We start from the raw sequence: 24,080 nt of genomic DNA on the forward strand, positions 1-24,080 counted from the left end.
ATAACAAAATATCTAGTGAACACACTTCAGAATAATCGAAAACGAGCGAATTTATTTCAACAATTTAGAAATATATTTTAATAATAAATTTTTAATGAACTTTAATGATTAATTTGTTTGTCTAGAGTTTAAACTCATATCAGTTAAAGATATTATTAATACTTCTTTAGATATTATATATTTAATAACGAATTTGATTGAGAAAATAAACTTACTAAGTCTTAATATATATAATATTTCTTTGAATAATACTAAATAAAAATTTACTTATTTATAAGTATTTATTCAATAAAAAAAAAATTAAAAAAGAGTTAAATCAAATTAATAGTTTTTATATCAAATAAATATATGCTTTTATATTTAATAAATATTTACTTAAAATTATTTAAACAAATATTTTTTTTAAAGTAGTTTTTTTTTAATGTAAAAACCGGTTAAATCGTGAAATACACTTTAGTATGTTGTTAGGTAAGATATATATTTTATCATTTGAAATATTCGTATTTCTTTTACACTTAAATTAAATTTGTGTGTAATGATTTGAATATGTGTGTTCAACCGAATTTGCTCTATCTTTAAGATATCTTATTTATTCCAATTTTGAACATGCGTGTTGTTTGAAGTAATTTTAAATTCTTTTGAATATTTTAGTAGTGACCTATATTTTCGTAAAGTTAATTTAATTAATTTATCTATTTGCAGGATGTTAAATAATAGACGTAATTGATGTAGATAATGTTACTTATTCATTCAATCAGCTATCACCTCCACATATCCTATATTATATTTACATTATTATGAAACGCATACCTTATATAGAATATAAAGATTTACAATATAAATTAAAAAATTTATGTGAATGCTCGATTATTAAAAAAATTTGTTCGTTCGCGATTATTGTGCGATAGTGGTTCTTGTGACAGAAACATCATTTAATCGTTCGCTATTTATTACGAGTCGTTATAATAAAATGATTATAATTATAATAGAATAGATTTTAATTATTATCACGCATTGTGCGTAATTAGCTTTACGCGTTATATATAATGCGCTTTCATAACAATCGTTTTGTGAAATTGCTATTCGAAGCTGTACGATTAAACTCGAATTTAATATACAATAATTATTTACGGAAGACAAACGGAATTCGGATCCGTGCCATGCAACATTGAATCGCTTGTTAATTATGTAAGTAATAGTGATTCGATTGCCATCGGGTCACCTGTGAAGTTATGTCAGAGCTGACAGCCAATCGCTGATTTCTAATCGCATCCGCGTATAATGTTTTTATATAGTTTTGTGCGCAATTTTATGACTTTTGGAATATTAATATCAAAATGTTTATAAACACATAACAATATAACATATATATAAATATATATCTACTAAAAATACTAATTTTATTCTATAATTGTAAAAAATTAAATAAAAAATGAAATGAATTTATAATTCAAATTAAAATAATACAAGTCAAGCAGGATATTTATTGTTAACATTTTATGATGATTATAATAAATAATAAAACAATATTTCATTGCTTATTATAATCATATAAATTTTAGCTATAAACATCTAGCTTGACTTGTAGTTCATTATTATTTTAATTTGATTTTTAATCTAATTTAATAATCTTAATGTGTGTGTGTGTGTGTGTGTGTGTGTGTATCATTGTTCTTTTTTAGTAAATTTATCATTTGTAAGATGTGATTTCGGATATCTCATATTTAAAATATGCCTTTCAAGTTATAAAAGATTTATACTTATATTTTTTATTCTCATAATAAATTAGTCTCGATTTAGTGTCATCACGTACTAGCAATAATTCGAATGAGAAATGCGACTGGCGTGATACTCGACAGTGAAAGCGACATAATGCCACGGAGAACCTTGATCATTGTTATGTCGAGATAAATCGAGAAATATGTTATTTACTTGTGCATATATGAACTATAGTTTTGTCATCTATGGTCAATAAACATTAAAACTAAATCGCTTTTTATATACGGATCTTCTATCGTCTTAATCATTTTTGCTTTCTATGAAGTGTGACAAATATTAATTTTCGGCTAATAGTGATGGTGTCTAAAAAATTTATTAATTTGATTATTGTAACAGCGTTAGAAATCGATAATGATTCGCGCTCTATTCTTGTCATAATTATTACGGAATTGACTTCGAGATATCGAAATAGTTTTGATATAAACGCGATATAAAGTCTAAATACATAAACAGTCATTCAGAAGGCCACGAATGAATTTGATTCGTAGGTACATAATTGATTGTACGGCACGTCAGCATTTTAATTCAGATCGTCGCTTGATTATCTCATATATTCGTGAGATCTCCTTTTATTTCCTTTAACGAGGCCGAACTTTTTTTCTAATAGATTTATTTTGAATGAGAGCACGCGCCTTTTGCAATCAGATTTCTGATTCAAAACGCTTTTTAATCGATGGAATCTAATCAGTCCGAGAAATCGCTGTCGCGCTTTAAAAGATTTTCCGTCTCTTCGTGCAAGGCGATTGAACTCGCGATACTTCAGTAACCGATTTAAAGAGAGGAACGATATAATAATGTATGAATAATATTATACAATAAAAATTAATTGACGCCATTAAACGATTGATCACTGTTCTTTGGGTGATTATATCCTTATTCGACAATGCACAACGGAGCTTTGTAACGTAGAGCGTGCACGCCCAACGAATGTAATATATTCCTTATTATTAATTTATATATTAAGTACACACGGTGGCATTTTCTTTTTATGTTAATTTTAACGTATATTTATGAAATTTGTATAAGTATTTTAAAATTTGTGAAAAATAGTAATAATTGCAAAAACTAGATTAAACATCTAGTAATGAGATGAACGACATGAGATATTAAAATTGAAATGGTTATTATAAATATTAACTTTAAAAAAATATCTCTATTCAAAAGTTAAATAAAAAAACGTCGTAATCACAGTCGCGTCCTAGACGCGTTCTCATCGATTGCATAATTCATGCACAAGAACTGTTAAAAGAAAAAAAACAATTGTAATTTAACGATTACCGTACCATTATTGTTGATGCATCAATCACTATCAATATTGATAGTGATAAGTACTATCATCTACAAAAATTAGAGATTACGATACCTAATGATGTATAACAATATATTAAACCTTCAGATATGATCACCAAATTCATTATGAATTTACAATACCATCGTAAACTATAAATTGTTGGATGTCCACGTTCTGCGTAATTCCGACCAAGTGTAATGCCACATAGAGGTTTTGGGGAATTGAAATTTGGGATCTCAATCGCCCTTATTAATGATCTCGGCCTCCTGCATATCTTCGAGTGCCATATCGGCATCGCCCCATCCCCATATAGCTCCTTCATGCGAATGATGATGCTCATCATGATCGTCCGTTCGCGCATATATCGAGCCGTCACCCGTTCGGGCCGCGCGTTTCTTTATCATACTGTATGCTACAGTCTTCAAATCATACGCCCAGCCGATCCGGGCGAAGAAATCAATGAAAGCGGTAGTAAGATTTGTGCGATAGTTGCCTAATTCGGCAGCCTTGTAATCCCACGGAAACACGTGATGGTAATTGTGCCATCCTTCGCCGAAAGCGCTAATGCCAACGCTGAGACTGTCAGTGGGGCTAATGGTGCTGCGAAAAAGATAACGTTTTTTTTTTTATCGATTTCCATTCACATAGCTTTATGATTCGTATAATAAAATAAATACAAAGATGGATCTTGGTCCGTCTCTCTTTCTAATGCTATTTAAACTTCTAATCCATTATTCACTTTATACTGCTCAAGTCAACTGAAACACACTGCGCTATTTTTCATATTTCTTACTATTATTACGTTGTATGTTTTGCTTTGTTATACACTATTATGTTTAATATGTACGTGTTGTAGTATTGTATAATATTAAAATAATGCTTATCCTAATCAGTTGCGAGTTTCTCTAAACGTTTTATCGACAATTGTCGCTATAGTTAACTAACGACAGCCCATAAGAGCTGCCCTTTTTTCTAGGATTATACTGCCATTGGCTATCGCTAATTAACGATAGCGACAATCATCGATAAGACGTTTAGAGAATCCCGCTACTGATGCTTCGTTATATCAACTATTAAGCTGTAGTTCCACTTTTACGTGCCTTGGTTTGCTATTTCTCTATCTAATCTCTTTATGCTTCACATATAATGCTTTTTATGTAATGTTTTTTTAAATTTAATTGTAATTATTACACACAATAAAATAAATAAATCTTTAGTGATACTAACTTGTCATATGGTTTCATGCCCCATATGTGAGCCGCGGAATTCACTAGCCAAGTCATATTCAATGAGAGTGTGTATCTGAACAGGGTAGAATACCACGCGTACATAGGTTTCTCGTTCCAAAAATGACACGGTACCCAGGTGGGAAGTAGGAAGCAAAAAACAGGCATTAGGACGATGTAAAGTCTGTAATATAAACAGATTTATTTTGATGATCTTTTTTGATTTAATAAAGTTCATTATTTTCCAGACAAACACAAAATTAAGACGTCTTTGGCATCTAAAAGATATCTTAAAGGTCTTATGCCTCAATTTTGAACTTTATGTTATTTGAGTTTCTTTAAGAAAAAATAGAATAATTTCATTTGTGAAACCTCAATTGATTTTATAAAAACGATATCTTTGTTGTACCTGCGTTGCCAGACAATGACGAGATCCTTCTCAAGGTCGCTCATATCGATTGTGGCCCCCTTATTAATGACATCAGGGTGTTTTCGAACCAAAAGCCAGCCCATGTGAGAGAAGAAAAAGCCCCTCTTCGCGTTGTGCGGATCCGCGTCCGTATCCGTAAATTTATGGTGAACTCGGTGATCTCTCACCCATTCATAAATGTGATTCTGCATGCAAAACGCACGTTAAATGATAATTACAAAAACATTCAAGAAATTCCTCTACAAAGAAATTTATTTCTCATAAACAATAAATCTTTTATATTTTTAAAGATTCTTTAAAAATATAAAAGATTTATGAGAAATAAATTTCTCTATAGAGAGGAATTTCTTGAATGTTTTTATTATATGTATGTATATTTGCAATATATATTATTTTAAATTATACTCCCTAAAACTTTTACAGTAAATTGCTATTCTAAAAAATTAAATCTCTGCACTCTTAAAGACTGAAAATTAAGCCACTCTATTTTTCAAGATCGATTCGGTTTTCATTTTTTAGAATGAGATTTTACTCCGAAGAATTTAAAGAATACATACGAGAGTACATAATAACTATGAATTTATAATGATTGTTTTATGAATAACAGCATCACATCGAGAGACTTACTTGAAAAGCCATGGTTTGCAAAAGCATAAGAATGACTCTCATTGGCCATTTCGCTTTATAAGCCCGATGAGCCCACAGTCTATGAGCACCTGCTGTAACACCGATAGCTGAGAAAACTGCAACTACAATAGCTGAAAAAATAAATAAAATTAAGTTTGCCGACAATTAATTCATTAAAATTATGAAATCTTTTGTAGATGAAATACTTGCAATTAATTTATTATTATTTTATAGAAATCTACTAAACTCTTTATATTATTTCTTCCCACAAATTAATCAATGGCAATTCATAAAACAATGCTCAAATCTTAAATCTTAAGTTTTAAAAGATACATAAATAAAACGTACACCAAAGGAATGTGTAAAATTTGGCAGCCACTATTAAAATATACAATCCGTAAAGTGCACCGAGATGAAGATAGGCAAAAGCTATCATGTTTCTCCAAACAATCTTCCACTGATATTTAGGCTTCAAGTTTTGTGCCTTTTGGATTGGTAATTTTTGGATTGGTAATTTTTGCGTTACTGTTTTCTCTGTCGCTTTTTTTTGCGACACATCTTGCTGAGAAGCTTCGAGGAATAAAGTCGCTGAATTGCCGAACAAATTCGGCGCCATGTTGTGTTGGAAGATCTACAACAAATATTTAATTGCTCTTAAATTTCTCAAATTAAAAAAAGCTGATGCTATATACTTGATAATATTTTAAAATGTTTACAACATATGTTGAGAGAGTAATTATAGAGAATAATTTATAAAAATGTGTTGCTTAATAAAAACTGTTATAAACACAACTTTCACATGTAGTTTGTTTAAAGCGTAAATATTAATGTGTTTTTTGCCCTTACAACCTCCGTAACTTTTATCGTTTCTATATGTGGAGAGGAATCGAATGGCCCTCACATTGTAACACTGTCATTAATAGAAGATTCACGATTCTTTGACGACTTTTGATGTGCATTATGTACGCAACGATCTTGTTATAGCTTTCCAGAACATTACGTGTGGTTAATATATGCGACGTATACGTGGAAAGTGCACGTGCAAAAAAAAAAGGAATTCTTTAAACGTCGCGCTTTCAACACATCGAAATATCCGCGGTTTGTCTCGCGGAGAATGATAATTTTGAATTGTGTACGAAGCAGAGTACCGTCTTCGCACGAACACGCTGATGTCAACCACACTAACAGCCCTTCACGACAAAGTGGTACAATTCTTGCATCAGAGCAACCTCGTAATCGCTGGTGATATTACATTAGCGTACAATCTTGTCGCGGTTTAGTGAAGAGTAGATTTTTATTTTATTAACCCTATCTTTGCAAAAGCGTCGAAACCAATAATTGAAATTGTAATCTCTTATTTCAAATACTTCATTATACTTTGTGTGCTGTGACTCTTAAAAAGTTATTACATTGCCAATTTAAAGCCAATAATTTTCGTTAGAGGTATAAACCGCGAATTGAAGGATTTGGCAAACAGTACAGACAAAATGTCTAAAAGTAAAAATAGCATGTTTAAAATTGCTATTGATTACTTATTCCAACGTAGCACAAAACGAATCAAGTACTGATACTTCGGTCGACCTAAAATAAATGCTCACATTCAGAACTGAACGCGTATTCATATTACTTTTCTTTTATGGCTAATTAGATAGCAGTCGTCCCTCCTCCATATACGGTCTTGAGATTGACGACGTGAAGACGAGATATGTAGGTGCCCCACTTCTAAATATTCCTTTCTTTCATTCTGCATTCTCTCGACGTCGAGAGTTTACGGATAATTTAACGGAACCTGATTCACAATACTGTTACACATACTATGAATCCTACATCCTACAATCCTACATCGATAAATATTAATGTTTGTGTTAATAATCCGATATATAACCGTAATATATTTAGTGTTTTATTATTATAAATTATTCGCTTTCTTGACAAAATTATATTATTATTCAAATCGAAAGTGATTATGAATTTATCGAAAAACGATATCTGCGGGTGAGACAAAAAATTAACTTCTATTTTCTTTGATTTATAAAAATTACATAGCTTTAATTTTGCTTATTAATATGAAAAAAACATTCTTTTATCGGAGAAGAAAATGAAAATAAAATGTGACTCTTCAAAGATAATCATAGATTTCTTATTTCGTCATAACGTTAGCCTTTTGTTGTGTACAAAGTACTGAAAGTATAAATCAAACTCTTTTAATATTTATTGGATAGCTTAAATAATGAACAATTTAAATAATACTGTATAATGTAATTTGTTAAAATATAAATAAAATAGTGAAATATTATTACTTAATTCATCTTAAAATATCGCAAATAATTTACATTTTCCAGGACTTTATATAAGAAAAGTTTTATTTAATACTAAGACGGAAAAGGATGTTAATGTCACAAATATTAGATTATCATAGAACAATGACTTTAATAAATATACGTCTTTTTCTTTCTTTTTTCTTTTTTGTTTGTTTTACAATAATTATCGGTAATATTAAATTTATATAATGGTGTAAATGCCTTTATAAACCGACACAGAGTGACAGTATGTAAGTATATTTTATTCAATAAGAAATATAAATATAAAAACGTTTCGACCTCGGTTCGAGTCTTTTTTAGTAAATACAATTAAAACGTTACAAACTAAACTACTATGAAATTATAAACGCAAGTACTAAATCTATTTGGTGCAATCCATTTCAATAAATATCAGACTTATGATAAAATATAGGAAGATAATTTCGCAAGATTCTTCGAATATATTTAATCCAAGCAGAATGACATCAAAGTGACAATTTTAGCATTCTAAAAGGTATTTATACTATTATATAGATTTATTTTAATTGAGCCTGATCTCACTATATGTTATCATCTTGAATTTTAATATTAAATTGTTAATATTTGAATACATGTATCTGTATTACAATATGTTACTTTTAATTTTCGAAATTGGAAATTAGAAGTAAAAGTTCAAATATTGCGTTAAAGATGTTAAACAATTATTTGTGACGAATATGTTTGTACAACACTGTTCTGTCAATCAACGTAGACATTTGCACAACACAAATGCAACAGAGTTTGAGCGAATGCTTGACTTACGCTAATATTAACTCTTTACCTAGAGTAACCAGGTGGACGTGCTATTTTCAAAGTAGTTTACGCTCTTCTTCTTTAAGAGTATGTCATAAATTCTTACTTAACTGTTCAATTTACGACACTAGAATATAGCTAGAATATAGTTAGAAGGCATTCTAACTTTAGAGAAGACTATCAAAGAGAAAGTCATATAATTAGTATAAACGTTAGTGTTACATATAAATGTTAGTGTTACACCAAATTTTCATATAAATGAAATATATAAATCAGATTGAAAGAAATTTATTAATTGTGCATGAAGATCATTATCAGAGTCAGCTATAATTCTTATTAAAGCCCGCTTTATAAATCGCAACAGAATTTGAAATAGGATTCTACTTATAACTTTATGTACTGTACAACAAAGAAAATATTTAAAGAATTCGTATACATATTTATATAAAAAAAACCATGTTGAAATATATCAAGTTGTAAGTTCATAATTCTGTCATAAATAATTATTAGTCAATATGTATTAATATAGATTTAAAATGCTTTCATAAATTATAATTAATCAGATCAATTCAAACAGGCTTTCGAACTTATAAATAATTAACAATAATTAATTTTGCAAACTATTTAAAGTGTATTATGTATTTTAGCAAACATATAATTATTCCTATTGTTATTCGTATTGTCCGTTTTTGTATTCGCTTGAATTTCGAATTAGCCTCTATTTGAATAAAGAAATTTGAATAAAGAAAAACGCGTCTGGTTCTTAACTGTCATTAATTAACAAATTCATTTTTGTTTTTTAACTCACATACCAATAGTAAATATTATTTTTCTTGTACTTTAATGATTGAAAGAGAAAAGATCTACGTGACTAAAGGTTAATTACGGATTCACAAGTCAGTGGTACAGCTATCTCTTCGTTTTCTGCAACTGTATTGCTGTCATGCAAGTGGTAAAGAATGGGTGTGAATAATTCTCGTGAAAGCGCTGTTGAAAACATATATCTTCCTAACTCATAATCGACACGGTTTCATGATAATATGACGGTCTATAACAAGAATAAAGCAGTTTTAATGAATTAAAACTACAATTTGCTTCTATTCAATTCTTAATAAAAATATCATTATAAGTTAAACGTATATCTTAAAATAGAAAAACTCGCATTTCTAAATTAATTTTTGTAGATATAAAATATAAAATAAATATATTGAATAAATAAATAAATAGTATATTGAATAAATAAATAAACAAAATAAATAAAATTAATATGGTATAATTAACTCATTAACAGATAATTAACTTGAAGCTAATAATAATACACATAATAATCATAAAAATAATATGTAAAATCCAACGTTAAATGCAATCGAAACTACTTCTAGATTGAACAGGCTTCACAGTGTCGGAGGATGCACTTACGCATGCGTTTCTCTTCCGGAACATAGGCTCGGCACGGAGAAGTGTCATCTCAGTAAAAGTGCTTGCGGCACTTCAAAACGGTACATGTAGTCGAACAGAACGTTCAAGGTGGAGAAAGGGGACGATGGTGGAGGGAAGATAGAGAAATGAGAAAGAACATAAATAATGCTACGCTCGAGCAGGAACAGGTTCTCCGGAAAGCAGGCCAATGGCGTCTTTAAGGTCATTGCCAATCGCGGATCGAAATTCCTAGACTTTTATAACAGGCCTGAGGCAAAACATACCACTTAAACGGGATCGTGTAGCATCTCACGTTTCAAGCAAACTGACAGGTTTCATTGTATTTGCTATGTGATAAGAAAATTGTACAAAAAACTGATCGCAATGTGTGATTTTTGTAATCATCGCGACAAAGTTAGTGAGTTGCATACGAGCATATTTTATTATTTTTATGAAACAAGAAGTGATAAGCTGCAAGATATGATTGGCTATTCAGCAGAATATCTATTTCACAACTGTTGATTTTAAATTTTCTCCGCAAATCGCGCTGATTGAATTATATTTTTAGATTCAGAGATCTTTCTTGAGCAAAGAAAATTTCTTGCAGTTGCAAAATAAATATTATGCTGAACGCATTTTGCTGAAATCATTGAATGAATAATTGATGTTTTTCAGAGAAGGAAATGTAATAAAGCAAAAAAACAATAATTATTGAACACGAATTATTGACAATTGAATTAAAAATTTGAAACGCAGAAATAATTTTTTAATTGTTATTATAGATGAAGTAGATTATTCTTCGAATTATTAATGACCGAAAATGTACCAGATGCTCATCGATAATCGTGAAAAGAAACGGAGGATGTTAAAGAGTAACACTGACCTACTAATCCTATAGCACGTAACGTTTTCTCTTGAGATTCAACGCATGCTGCTACACGTAGTATCTGACAAATAACGTACAACTTTCCTTCAAGGCGAAATGTATGTACTCTTTAATTTGTGATATCGCATCTATATGTTTATTCAACAGTCATTGCCATTCAAGTAATATAACAAATGTTCTTCAAAACCTTCCAAACAGAGCACAAATTTTGCTTTCCTTAGAAAAATGCGCTTTCGTGTCCTTCGTTATGCACAACACAATTACCAGACTACTAATTGCAAAAAGTAACATGCGTAGAAGCTGCAGAATGAAATCAGTATATTAATGTATCTCAAATGTATCATCGTGATTTAGCTAATCTTAAATAAATTATTATTAATAAATCACAACACATTTATTCGATGTTGTAGATTATAAAAATGGAATCATTTTCGAAAATTGATTAACGATTAAAATAATACGATTGAATAATAAATCTTTACATATCATATTCTTTGGAGCAAATATAATAAAGAATATAATGTAATAAATAATATAAACATGAGAAAATAATACAATAAAGTTTGATGCTCATGAAAGATTACTATAATTATTCTTTATACTGCAATGAGGGAAGCTTTCTTTTCGTGTCGGTATTTTGTTAATATTACCTTTCTGTTTCTATATTTCCATTTCTCCATAATTTTACTTTCAGTTTCTCGAATTGCATACAAACGAAACACGAGCAAGTGTTGCAACATAATTGTGTTACAGCGAAATTACTCTCACCCACTAGCACACGAACCGCTTTACTATACTCGTACTTTGATCTCGAACTACAGTACTATACACATTGCGTTTTTTTAAATCACATTGCGTGCGTCATACGGGAAACACGTATCGTATATTAATAAGATGGTTTGACGTATTGGAAAATCAATTTTGCACTTTATATAAAATTATTGCATGTATGCAAAAATATCAAATATATTATCAATTATATTTGATATTTTTGCATACATGCAATAATTTTATGTAAAGTGCAAAATTGATTTTCCAATACGTCAAACCATCTTATTAATATACGATACGTGTTTCCCGTATGACGCACCCGTATTATCTTATAAAAAAATTTATACAAAACTACGTGATAATTTTCATACTGTGTGTGCTGCATAAATTAAAAACTATTTATTATTAATAATTTTCATCTTTGTTAATCCGCAGATTCTGTACATTCAATTTTTGTTTGTAAATTGACTAGTAATCGAAAAAAAGATGTGCCCACATTTAAGAGGAAATATTCATATGATTACACGTTATATAGCGTCTATTAAGAATTATCATGAGATTCTATTCAATTTCACTCTAATAGGTAAAGACAACCATTCAAGAAAGTGTGCCATACGGGAAGTTTGTCAGCAACAGATCAGAGTTTGTCAGTCAGAAGAAGAATTAGCCGCAAAAAATTCACCCTGACGTGCAATCGCTATACTTAGGCACGATTTTATTTTTAAGTAGCATTTAAGTACCTGAATAAGGCCCAGGCACTACATAAGGTCCACTTTTAAATTTATTACTTTAAAACTCGCTTTACACTTGCATTATATGCTTAAAAGATGTGTCATAGAAAGTAAATAAAAAAAGGATTAAAGAATTGGAATCGATAGCAACACGTTTGTTTAATACAACAAAAACTTATGTATATGAGGCTAGTATGAGCTATTTTTATAACAATCCGCTGCAAAATTTAAACTAGTATATTTCATAATTTATTATAATTCATTATAATATTATTTAACTAAATAACTAATAAAATAACTAACAAATCAATTTTTATTTTTATTTTGCACGAATAATTATATTTTGAAATAAGTATAAATATTTTTTTTATACAATGTACTTATTAAATAAGGCCCACTTATGTGATTTTCATTATGGCTATTATTATTTGTTTGTTATGTGTGGAGTTTACGCCATAAAATAACGATTTTCAATGCTGTTATCTTTTAAGAAGCCAAAATTGCATTCAAATTGCTAAAAATTTCCAAAAATTAAAGAGTTAATTACAAACAAAATTAAAGATAATTGTAATATTTGAGAGTAGAATAAGTTCTAAAGAATTTCATTTCTATGATTAATAATCATTTTAAAACTGATTTAGAAAGAAAATGTAATTTATCTTCTTTGCTATTTTTAATTTATTTTTTATTTGGGCCTTATATTTATATGTATGTAATAAGGCCTAATGTCAGAGTTTAACAAAATTTTTTTTCGTTCATGTACACATATTCTATATAAATATATTTTATTTTTGAGAGTGAATGAAATGAAGATTTAACTCTCACTTAGTTTATTTCAATAGAAAATAGAATTTAAAAAAATGTTATATATATATTAAGTAGACCTTATTCGGTTCAGGTACCTTATTTAAATCATTGAAGTAATTGAGAAAACGCTACTAAAAAAAGTATGCAATATGTACGCATAGATAAACTACACGAAAAGAAGATTTTGCTAATAATTTAGGTAGATTTGAAAATAATTTTGTTGGATCTACAAAATAATTATGTAGGAAACTCAAGCATAATAAACATGTTGCAAAACATTTATATATTCTAGTTTAAGCATTTTTTATATAATTATTTTAATAGTTTACAACAAAATTATTTTCAAATATATTTTTAATGAAATTTTTAGATATTTCGGCAAAACCGTTCTACGTACAATTAAAAACTGCTCTTTATTACTTTTTATATATTGTTTTTTTTTTACAATAATTTTTATATAAACGAGTAAAAGATTTTCTGTATCTTTACGAAATTATAATCATACAATAATATACCTGTACAAATAATAATCAAGTATTTCAACATAATAGCGGAATTATTCTGTGTTTCAATGAAAGGTTTTCTTCTTTGTTATCTGTCAACTAACTGTTACTTACCTATCTATCTAAAAGGCAATAAGCGAAACGAAAGGCAGCACGCAAACAATAATAAGAAATTTTTAATTTACGTAAATAAAATAACGTAACAAATTTACACAAAATGATACAAATGCATGTATCTGTAATCATGTAATGTAATCGTAGTTGTATTTAACTTTTTCTTAAATTGGCAAAAATATGTAGCACATATGTGTATATTATTATTGGATAAAAAATAAAATTATTCGATATTGAATTAATATTTCACCTTGCACAGATTTTGAAGGAAAAAAATTTTTATATAAAACCATTCCTTTTGTCGACTGCTAATAATTCAACCTAAGTATCCAGATAAGTATTCAGCGTATTGCTAATATCTTTCTCTTAATTTTACATTAATAGTTATGTTTAATGCGCTATGTATAATTGTCAACTGATAGTTTAAAAGTGAAAAAAGTAAACGAATCAATGACTTACGACTTGAACGGCAAATGTACGTGGGCGAGATCACGAGTACCTTGACGCGGAATAAGTTCGACAAGAAACACGAGTGACTCTCTTGGATGGATGGTCCGACTTGATGGCGAGTTCACTATGAAATACCGAGATGCTGCAGCGTATGTCCCACTTATCAGCTTTGCGCCTCCTCGCGTAAAATGACGACGATCGTCAACGAAGCTCCCCGCTCGTCATGTCGGTTGTTCTAAAAAGCCAAGACTCTTGCAGGGGCAAGCGACGGAAATGACAGGTTGCAAAAACTGAGAGTTGTATGATTCGCTTTCTCGAAATCGATTATTCCTATTGGATAAAAGGCACACCTATTCTCATGTTCTCAATTCACGATTCCGGCGTCACGTTATTCTTTGTCAATCGTTTTGCTACTTCAATTGTTATATGCAAATCACGTAAGTACGCAATAATCCATAACTCTATATAGCAATGTTTGTAAAGCATGATTCAATATTTTTTTAAATCACTTTCTATGTATACACTGAAAAAGACTGATTAAAAATTTTTTTAATTGACTCTATCTATTTAATGATATTATACAATATTTAAAGGGATTCTGTCGTCTGTACATAGAAAAAAAAAGATTTTCTCTGCCGCAACTAATCTTGATTTGTTATAATTAGAGCTACCAAAATATGCATAGAGCATGTTTTTTTTGTTTGAATAATAAAGAAATAAATTAAATACAAATTTGTTTCATAAGAAATTACATGCATTTTGAATTCTATATGTTACAGCATATTTTACACATAAGAGCATATTTCAGGCGCTTAAAAAGGGATTTTTACAGCATAATTTTGTGATATATTCCTTCCTTTAGAGCATTTTTTCAATTTCACAGCATATTTTAGGCGCTTAAAAAAAATTTTTATAACATAATTTTAAGATATATACCTTTTTTAGAGTATTTTTTCAATTTTCACAGAGCATATTTTAGACGCTTAAAAAGGAATTTTTAAGCATAATTTTGCTTTAGTTATAATATATTTGCTGCCGTAATTATAAATTTATAAACTACAGCGAAATGGTTTATGATTGCTGCTATATTATAGATATTACAGATAAGACATTAGTTATGATATCTACATTTTAGCTGTCCATATTTTATACCTGCCATTTAGTTACTACATGTAGTTTTTAGTTACGACAGCTATAAAATTGACATTTTAGTCAGTAATTGTTCTTATAAAAAGTTCCAATTCTTGTTGTTTAATTTTATACTTTAACTTCGAATTGCACTTGCGAGGTTTGCGTAAAAAAATATGTGAATCTGGAAATTACGTATTTACCACACGGAGTCGCACTTTACTTCTCATAATAAAGAATCCTACGTATAAAAGAAAATAATTTAGTGATTAAGTAATGTTCAATTTCAAGTTTTGTCAAATTACTCTGATATCGCGTACCATAAGCAAATTGAAAAGCGTTTTACAATTTTCTCTAACTAGTTTATTGTTTAATTTTATGTATATTTTGTATTGATAAGCCACTTCAAAAAAATTTCAATTTAAAAAATTTCAATCATTGTATTTTTTTTAAATATATTGTATGTTGATATATTAAACCGCAGATAAAAACATTCTATTGTTTCTGAATGAGTCACTGAGAATGTAATCTTTAAATCGGTCTCTTGCATTTTTTTTTGTACAACTAATTCGATTTAATAAAACGATTTAATAATTAAATACATAATATTTGCATGAAGGATGTTTTTTATAAATTTCTGCAACTTACATGCGTCAATAACTTTACAAAAAAAAATCTAAAATTTTTTTTCGCGAAACACATGTCTCATGTTTTTATCTGCAGTAACACGTTAACAAATTAAAAAAACACATTAAAAAAAAAATAAAATGATGTTTCGAAGATATCCGATTTGATGTAGAATGCCTCAAAGATTCTAAGTATATATGTATAATAAAGTCATTTTAAGAAGAAAACATGTAAAATATTAACTTACTTTCAATGATTAAATTAGTACGAACACAAATTAGTACGAATTCAATTGTGTTACTTTTTGCCCTTGTGTTGTTTTTTATGGTCCTATTAGTTTAAATATTAAATTAACAGCGCCACTGTTTTCTTGGAAATGATACATAATATAGAATTGTTTTTGATAAGATAAAATAGTACAAATTCAATCCTATTGATTTCTGACATTATTTTTCTTTTTTTCTTTTATTTTGAATTGGTTTTGCCAGTCTAATATTAAGCTAGCACTACCACGATTTTTTTCGAAAAGGCACACGGTACAAAATTATCATTAATGATACAATTTAGTACAAAATGAGTATTAAAACTTCCGAAAGGTCCTATTTGATTCTGCTGATTTGGTCTTGCTAACTTTATAGAGCTGACTGAATCATATAATTTTTGTATAACAATTTTTCCTCTTTTACAAATTCAAAAATCTTTTCTAGGAATAAAGTGTTTTGTGCATGTAGGAATATATGTTTATAAGATGGAATTTATGCCGAGAACGTTAAAAAATTTAGATCTTTTTTACCATTTCTTAATCCAATATGGCACTCTAAAGCTCTCATATCGTGACAATATTATATTTGCATACAAAAGCTATGCAGTCTGTATTTATGAAACAGTAGTGTGCTAGATAATAGACTAATAATTTGCATGAATAAACAACACGAAATTCTTAGAATTGGACTTAGACGTCTAATTAAAGCGTTCTTGTTATACAAAAATGTATGTGAATGTGTGCACGAGATATTGATATAGTATGCAGTGATGTATTAGTGACACGTAAATCGTATGTGTGTAAGTCCTACTTACACTATGACTAATCGTCTTTAGGATGCCTTAAATACTTAATGTAAATTACTAATATATACTGTATATATTACTAATATATATAGAGAAAAGTTTCTTTAATTCAAAGACATATTTCTTTGCTTACGGTTAAAGAAAAAAATTCTTTGATTTGAACATAATTTCTTTAAATAAAAGAAATAACGTTTAAATCCAAAGAAACATTTCTTTGAATCAAAGAAACCTTTCCCTGAGGGTATTCCCGATTAAATTTAATTTTTCTCAGAATATATAATTGTATATCTAAGCAACTCCGAAGATGTAAATGCTTTTTTACTTTTTTTTTATTTTTTGGATTTTTCTACATACAGGATGTCTCGTAAATTTTAGCCAGTCGCTTTTGTGTAGATAGAGCGGAATAAACTGAGTTGAAAAGTTTCTCTACCATTTTGCAATTTTCGCAATAGTTAATAAAATATTAATTACTAAAAATTGCCAAGTATTGGTCTTGAATAATTTTTTCAAATACTGTCAACTTTACAGAAAAACTGCAAGAGACAAAAATCATTTATTTTCTTCTCATAAAGTTCTGAGGAATTTTTTCAGAATTTTTTAATATCGAATTTTCTCATGTTGGTAAAAGTAAGAAAATCCAATACTAAAAAATTAATAAAAAAATTCTGAAAAAATTCTTAGAGTTCTATGAGAAAAAAATAAATTATTTTTGTCTCTTGCAGTTTTTCTGTAAAGTTGATAGTATTTGAGTAAAAAATTAGAGTATTTGAGTAAAAAGTAATAAAACTTTATTTCTTTAATTTGTTCTGATCAGTACTGATAAATCAAAATTATGAAACGTGACAAACTCCGAGGAACCAAAGTCAAGCGATGTGTTTTACAATTCGCAGTGCAATTATGTTCAACAATAAGTGACTATATGATTTTTTTTCGTGGTGATCACAGTCCGTGGTGATCCGCATCAGCGAGCGTACATACTACTCGATACACAATGTCCGTCTTACATATCTGCGTTCTACTTGTCTTTATATATTCTAATTTTTTTATACTTATATGGACACACTTATTTGAATAATTTACACATAATTTTTTACCTTTTCCAAGAGATACATTTGATTGTTCAATCGTACGTGAATAATGTGATTATCTATATCAAGACTCATCCGAACGGTGAATATAATGAATATACGAATATTTGCGATAATTAATTTTATACTGCGATTTTTTTCGATAAGTTAATGTCTGAAGAGGGCTCCGGTAGCCGAAACTTGTAATTTGTATTTAAATTGAGTTTTTATTATTTTTTATTATATATTTTCTTTAATTTTACTTTTCTCTTTTACAATTTATTCTTTTAATTGTGTGACTTTTTTAAAGAAATGTGTTGACTCGTACTTTACCCTTTATTTATTATTATTCATTTTGTATAGGAAGAGTCCTTCAATCTGTTAAATGTTTTTTTAGGTTCATAATTATTGTATGATTTGTAAAAATAATTAATTTCATTTAAAATGTTGAAGGTGGCTAAACAATTACAAAATATAAATAATGAAGAGCATACAGCCACAACAATAAATGTTAACGCAAGTCATATATATAAATTCACATATAAATAAGTAGATGTTTCGGTCAAGATTTGACCATCATCAATACAAACGAGATGACGCGTTAACATCTATTGTTGTGGCTGTATGCTCTCTATTATTTATATTTAATAATTAATTTCACTTATATATTGTAAGCGACAGGTTGTACCGGTAAGTTTCTTTTGTAGGATTTATACCTTCTACATAAAAAATATTAAAAAAAGTTTTGTCAGATTTATAAAATTTGTTTAATATTCATTATTAACTTCTGTATGAAATCTATGGATAGCTACTGTGAAATGCCTTAGATTATAGATGTAAACCAAACTTGTCAAACTGTAATTGGCAAACTTCTATTTGAACTATGTTCTCAAAAATGTGATATAAGTAGAGAGTCAAATTTTTAAGAGATAATCTTTGCGATAAATTAATATCTATTAATTTATCGCAAAAATTACAAAACTATATCAATGATTATAAAGAAGAGAAAAGTACCGGAATTCTTGTAAAATTTGTCATCAAATTTAAAAAATATCAATTCCAAAACCAGTTTGATTACTTCTAAAAATATATCTTTCAAAATTTTACACGTAAAAGAATGAACTTCCATCTATTTAAAAGTTACTTAATAGCAAGATCATTCAAAATGTTCGTACACAATAAAACGATATCTAATGAAATTAAATTGTATCCGTCTTTCATATGGATGTTATTCAGTTTATTTACCTCAAAATTATTATTCATTCGATTGTAAGCTGTCGTAATAATACTTTTAACAATTATTTTGTGTAAAAATAATACAATCAAGCGACGCAGTAGCATCGCGATGTCAAGTGCATAAAAATATAAAATGAGTCGCTTTACGAATCGCTTGACCGCTTGACGTGGCTTGACATGTGAATGTCATTGCGTATATGTTCGTGCCATTGTCAAATTTGCTACCACTACATAGCTTTATCAGAAGTTTTGACATCAACAAACTTTAAACTTAAAAACTAAAATCCGCAATCAAAAATCAAAAAACACTTTTATCATATAATGTCATCAGTATCTTTCAATGGCGACCGAATAAAATTGCAGCCAATACCGAGATCTGGAGATCGTGTCCCGAAAAGGGACCATTACAACTTTTCAAATTTTTTTCAATCATACATATAACACACATAGACATAATGTCTATGGTGACACATATATATAAAGCATTTTGTCCATTAAAAATAACGATTCTATTTCTTTAGATTTCTAAATAAATTTGTAAAATATATGGAATTAAAAGGTCGAACATAATTCTAAAAATATATCACTTGTCCCTGTTTTTATTTTTTGACGTACGACTAGAGATGGAAATGACCAAATTTTACGATAATTTATTCAGCAAATTAGTCAGTGATTTTTGAAGGCTGGTAAAATGGTAATTTAAAAAAAATTATAAAAAAATTAATTGACGTAAAAGCATTTAGCCTTTAGTTATTATGTTCAAAACACTTCAATTAATTCATATTTTTATTCTGATATTATTGTACATATTGATATACAATATAATATATTGTATACTAATATGTAATATTAATATGTGATACTATTTCTTTTAATTATTATATATTGAGTATATAACAATTAAAAAGACTAGATACATAGTCTAAACTAAAGAAACTTCAAATAAGTTTTTTTTTAGAATTCTAAAAAAAATATAACAAGTATAGTAAACTATTTTGTATATATTTTGATTTTTTTATTTGTATTTTTATATTTTTTATTTTGTAATTAAATTTATAAAACTTTGATTTATTTGCTTACTATTTTAGCGATTAGACTGTTAAAGTTTTTATTAAAATAAAAACAAAGACATAATTATATATAAAAAATAAAATAAAATCTTTCTGTAATTGCACAACTGTCGGAATATCTAAATAGAAATATATGTAGAAGAATTTTAAGTAATTCAGTAAAAAGCTAGATTTTAAAATATACAAAGAATTATGTGAAAAAATACTGGAATTTTTAATCTGCATCGCTTTCTATGTTTGTTGATCACTATATCAAATCTCTACAGAATCATATTGAATATATTGAAAACGGACTTTAGCATCAATTCGATTTTAGATTTAATGAACAGTCATGTTATTATTCTATCAGCAATTTATATTCTTGATAAGAATATTGGAAGAAAATTGTTATTATAAATTGTTTTATATTATGCATTAATGTGAAAAGCATGAATAAAACCTATTTGTGTATAAAATTATAAAAAAACAAGTTTTATCAAAATTATGAATAAATTATCACTTTACCGTAAGTAATTATCAAATTGAATTTGATGGTAATTTTATATCTCTACATATGCATTGCACAAACAATATGAGATTACAAAACGAAATTATTTGTCAATAAAAGTTCTTTCGTCATATATTCCCACATAGTAATAATAGATACCGTATTGATCTATATATTCATTATTATTTCAAAATGATGTAATCTATTTCAACGTCAGAGATAAAAAGCACAGAGTTCAGTCTATTAATTCATATTAATGTATAGTTTAAAAGATAAAATTAAGTAACTGTGAAAAGTAAAAATTAAAAGAAAGTAAAAGATAAAAATGATTAATTTTATCTTTGTACTTTTAATATAACATTTATAATTTAATGTTAACTTTTACACGTAATTGTAAACATAAACAAATATTTTAAGTAAGCACAGTTTTTCCCATGATTAAATTTAAGATTTGTTTTCTTCTTTTCGTAATATATATGTTGAAAGGAAAGGAATCGACAATGAAAAAGTGTTTCTATCAAGTATTTAATTCTTGTCATTTTCAAATAAGCCCTTGTTTAAAATTAAACGTAACAAAATCCGAAAGTTAAAAATTACACGAATCTATCTGCCTAATGTTTTAAATTTAAATTAATTATCTTCTTCTTATCTGGTTTTTTGTTTTCTGTCACCCTAGATAAAAGTTTACGAACTTTGAAAGAAACAGGAAACAGTAGCAATAAATAAATTGTTGTTAAAATGGTCGCAAAGGCGAAAAAAAAGCAAGAAATAGGAAATAAAGAGCATATTGTAGAATAGATTTAACGATGCGCAACGCAGTAATATACAAATTTTATTGTGTTATCTTAATGTCATTCATAATTATCTTAATCATCCACAATTAATTGAACGTTTCGACTCTATGTTGAGTTATCATCAGCAATGCAATCATGTACAATTAGTAATTAATACGTTCATCCTCGGTGCGTCAAGATTGAGTCACAAACAAATAGCTATGTGTATAATTTAAATTTATATTTTAATGTAAAATAAAATTTAAAAACGTATATATTTATTTTTAATTTGATCATTATTTTAAATTCTGAAGTCACATGACTTATAAATTTTTTTGCTATCTTATTCGAATAAAAGAATGCAATGTAAATTAGGTCAAAGGTCTTAACTTGAATATCATAATTAATACGGTCGCATTAAAATTATATCGTAGACAATATTAAAGCGAGAAAATACAAAGAAAACTGCCAGGAAAGAACCAATGATCAATGACGGAATTGCATTATAGCTTGGCGGTGGCTGATGACAAATGATTCCGATTCACCCCTTGCCTTAGGCAAGGGTTGCGCGGTGAATCAGCAACACTGTCGCCACGCCATCCCCAGGGAAACATTCATTCTCTGCCCGACAATTCACTACGATTCGCGATCTTGAGCTTCTTATTGTACCGATTTCTGACTCGCATCGCAAAGAACGTAGGTGCAGATGTTCGCGCGAGCGAGTTAAAATTCTCCATTCGCGGAAAATAACAAAGGGAAATATTAAAGCGAGAAAATGCAAAGAAAACTGCCACGTAACGCTCTCATTGTTTGTAAATTATTTGATAAAACTGTTTTTATTCAGTTTTTCAATCTAACTATGATATGCAATCATGTAAATTAGGTCAAAGGTCTTAACTTGAATATCATAATTAATACGGTCGCATTAAAATTATATCGTAGACAATATTAAAGCGAGAAAATACAAAGAAAACTGTCAGGAAAGAACCAATGATCAATGACGGAATTGCACTATAGCTTGGCGGTGACTGATGACAAATGATTCCGATTCACCCCTTGCCTTAGGCAAGGGTTGCGCGGTGAATCAGCAACACTGCCGCCACGCCATCCCCAGGGAAACACTCATTCTCTCCCCGACAATTCACTACGATTCGCGATCTTGAGCTTCTTATTGTACCGATTTCTGACTCGCATCGCAAAGAACGTAGGTGCAGATGTTCGCGTGAGCGAGTCAAAATTCTCCATTCGCGGAAAATAACAAAGGGAAATAGTAAAGACGGTACCGTACCCGGATGGTCCCGGCTGGTCCGATTGATCCGTAGCGCCACTACTGCCATGCCCGCGGTCCACGGCGAAGAAGAACACTCACAGTTCTCTCGGTCGATAAGCAATATCCAAAAAAAAAATTATAGAATTTCAGATTTTCAAAAAATTGAAAAAATTTATATAAATTTGAATTAAATTTCATGACATTTTTTATCCCAATCTAAATAAAAAAAGAAAACAATACAAATTTTTAAATTATTAAATTCAAATTCAAATTTAGAAGATGTGGCCCAGAATTTACAAACTTAATTTCACTTTTAATTTTAATTTTAAATAAAATCTAAATTTGTCAAACGTAATGTATAATGATTTAAAAACGATTAATTTTTATACTTATAGTACTAATATATGTTGCAACAAAAATTAAAATTGTTGAAATATCTAATAATTTTAATTTACTTGTAAATTTAAAAACTCTTGAAGCAAGAATTGCAATTAAGTGACGATTTTTCTGATCGGTGCTGCCACCATGTAGCATGTCTGCAAGCGTAAAGTAATAAAAATTATGTGGGACTATTTTATGAATTTCTACAATAAATTATTACCTAAATTTTAAGTTTTAAATCATAACACATTAATCAATCACAGACTTGTAAAAAGAATAATCGATTATGATTGATCAATTTCTTACAGCTTAAGATTTAAAATTAACAACTAATCGCGATAAAAAAGGCTAAAAAGTCAGAATCTCTGTAAAATATTCTAATTTTTATAAATCTATATAAAATTTATAATTATTTCGTTCAAATAGCAATTATTATTATATAAGAACCGAAAAATATAAACAGTAAGCAAGATACGAAATATTATATTATTTACTTTATAATTTTTTCAATTCTAAAATGATTGTTTTTATACACAACCATAGGAAATAAAACCCAGATTATTTTTATCATTTCATACTCACTGAGATTTTAATATAAAAATATATTACAAACCAATCATCGACATTTACATTCTTTAAAATAAATTATTGATTAGTTAACTATTATGAAACACTTTTTAACAACAAATCAACAATTTTTATAAATTTATAAAATATTAATCCGTGAAATAGTTCAACAGTGATTATTAAACACAAAGCTATAATTAATTATGTTCTTTGTAAGAGTTCTTTGTATTGAAAATTACGATTACATTTTACGACTAAAATATTAATCTTGACACTTTAA

General features: G+C 28.3%; 1 protein-coding gene across 3 annotated transcripts; it reads right to left on the bottom strand.

The window, feature by feature from the left end:
• Positions 1-2,916: 2,916 nt before the first annotated feature.
• LOC108756889 (acyl-CoA Delta(11) desaturase-like) lies at positions 2,917-22,887 on the bottom strand. 3 transcript variants are annotated; one of them, XM_018501039.1, is made up of 6 exons: positions 22,871-22,887; positions 5,702-5,984; positions 5,354-5,484; positions 4,706-4,911; positions 4,298-4,480; positions 2,917-3,670 (listed from the first exon to the last, which is right to left on the bottom strand). In XM_018501039.1, the coding sequence occupies exons 2-6, from the start codon at positions 5,967-5,969 to the stop codon at positions 3,307-3,309; spliced, it is 1,152 nt and encodes a 383-aa protein (XP_018356541.1). In that variant the 5' UTR covers positions 5,970-5,984; positions 22,871-22,887; the 3' UTR covers positions 2,917-3,306. The 3 variants fall into 3 exon arrangements, with proteins under 3 accessions (XP_018356541.1, XP_018356540.1, XP_018356539.1); XM_018501038.1 differs by lacking the exon at positions 22,871-22,887 and adding an exon at positions 14,176-14,353; XM_018501037.1 differs by lacking the exon at positions 22,871-22,887 and adding an exon at positions 14,136-14,349 and having other exon boundaries at positions 2,920-3,670.
• Positions 22,888-24,080: the final 1,193 nt, after the last annotated feature.

Source organism: Trachymyrmex septentrionalis, unplaced genomic scaffold (assembly GCF_001594115.1).
Source record: "Trachymyrmex septentrionalis isolate Tsep2-gDNA-1 unplaced genomic scaffold, Tsep1.0 scaffold13, whole genome shotgun sequence".
In the NCBI taxonomy this organism is placed as follows: domain Eukaryota; kingdom Metazoa; phylum Arthropoda; class Insecta; order Hymenoptera; family Formicidae; genus Trachymyrmex; species Trachymyrmex septentrionalis.

Bases quoted from the DNA above. Each gene is read 5' to 3' on its own strand.
- LOC108756889 (XM_018501039.1), bottom strand. From the start codon at position 5,969: ATGGCGCCGAATTTGTTCGGCAATTCAGCGACTTTATTCCTCGAAGCT. The intron at 4,481-4,705 runs GTACAACAAAGA...TTTATATTACAG, and splicing joins GTCATTGTCTGGCAACGCAG to ACTTTACATCGTCCTAATGC. The intron at 3,671-4,297 runs GTTAGTATCACT...TCTTTTTCGCAG, and splicing joins GGCATGAAACCATATGACAA to CACCATTAGCCCCACTGACA.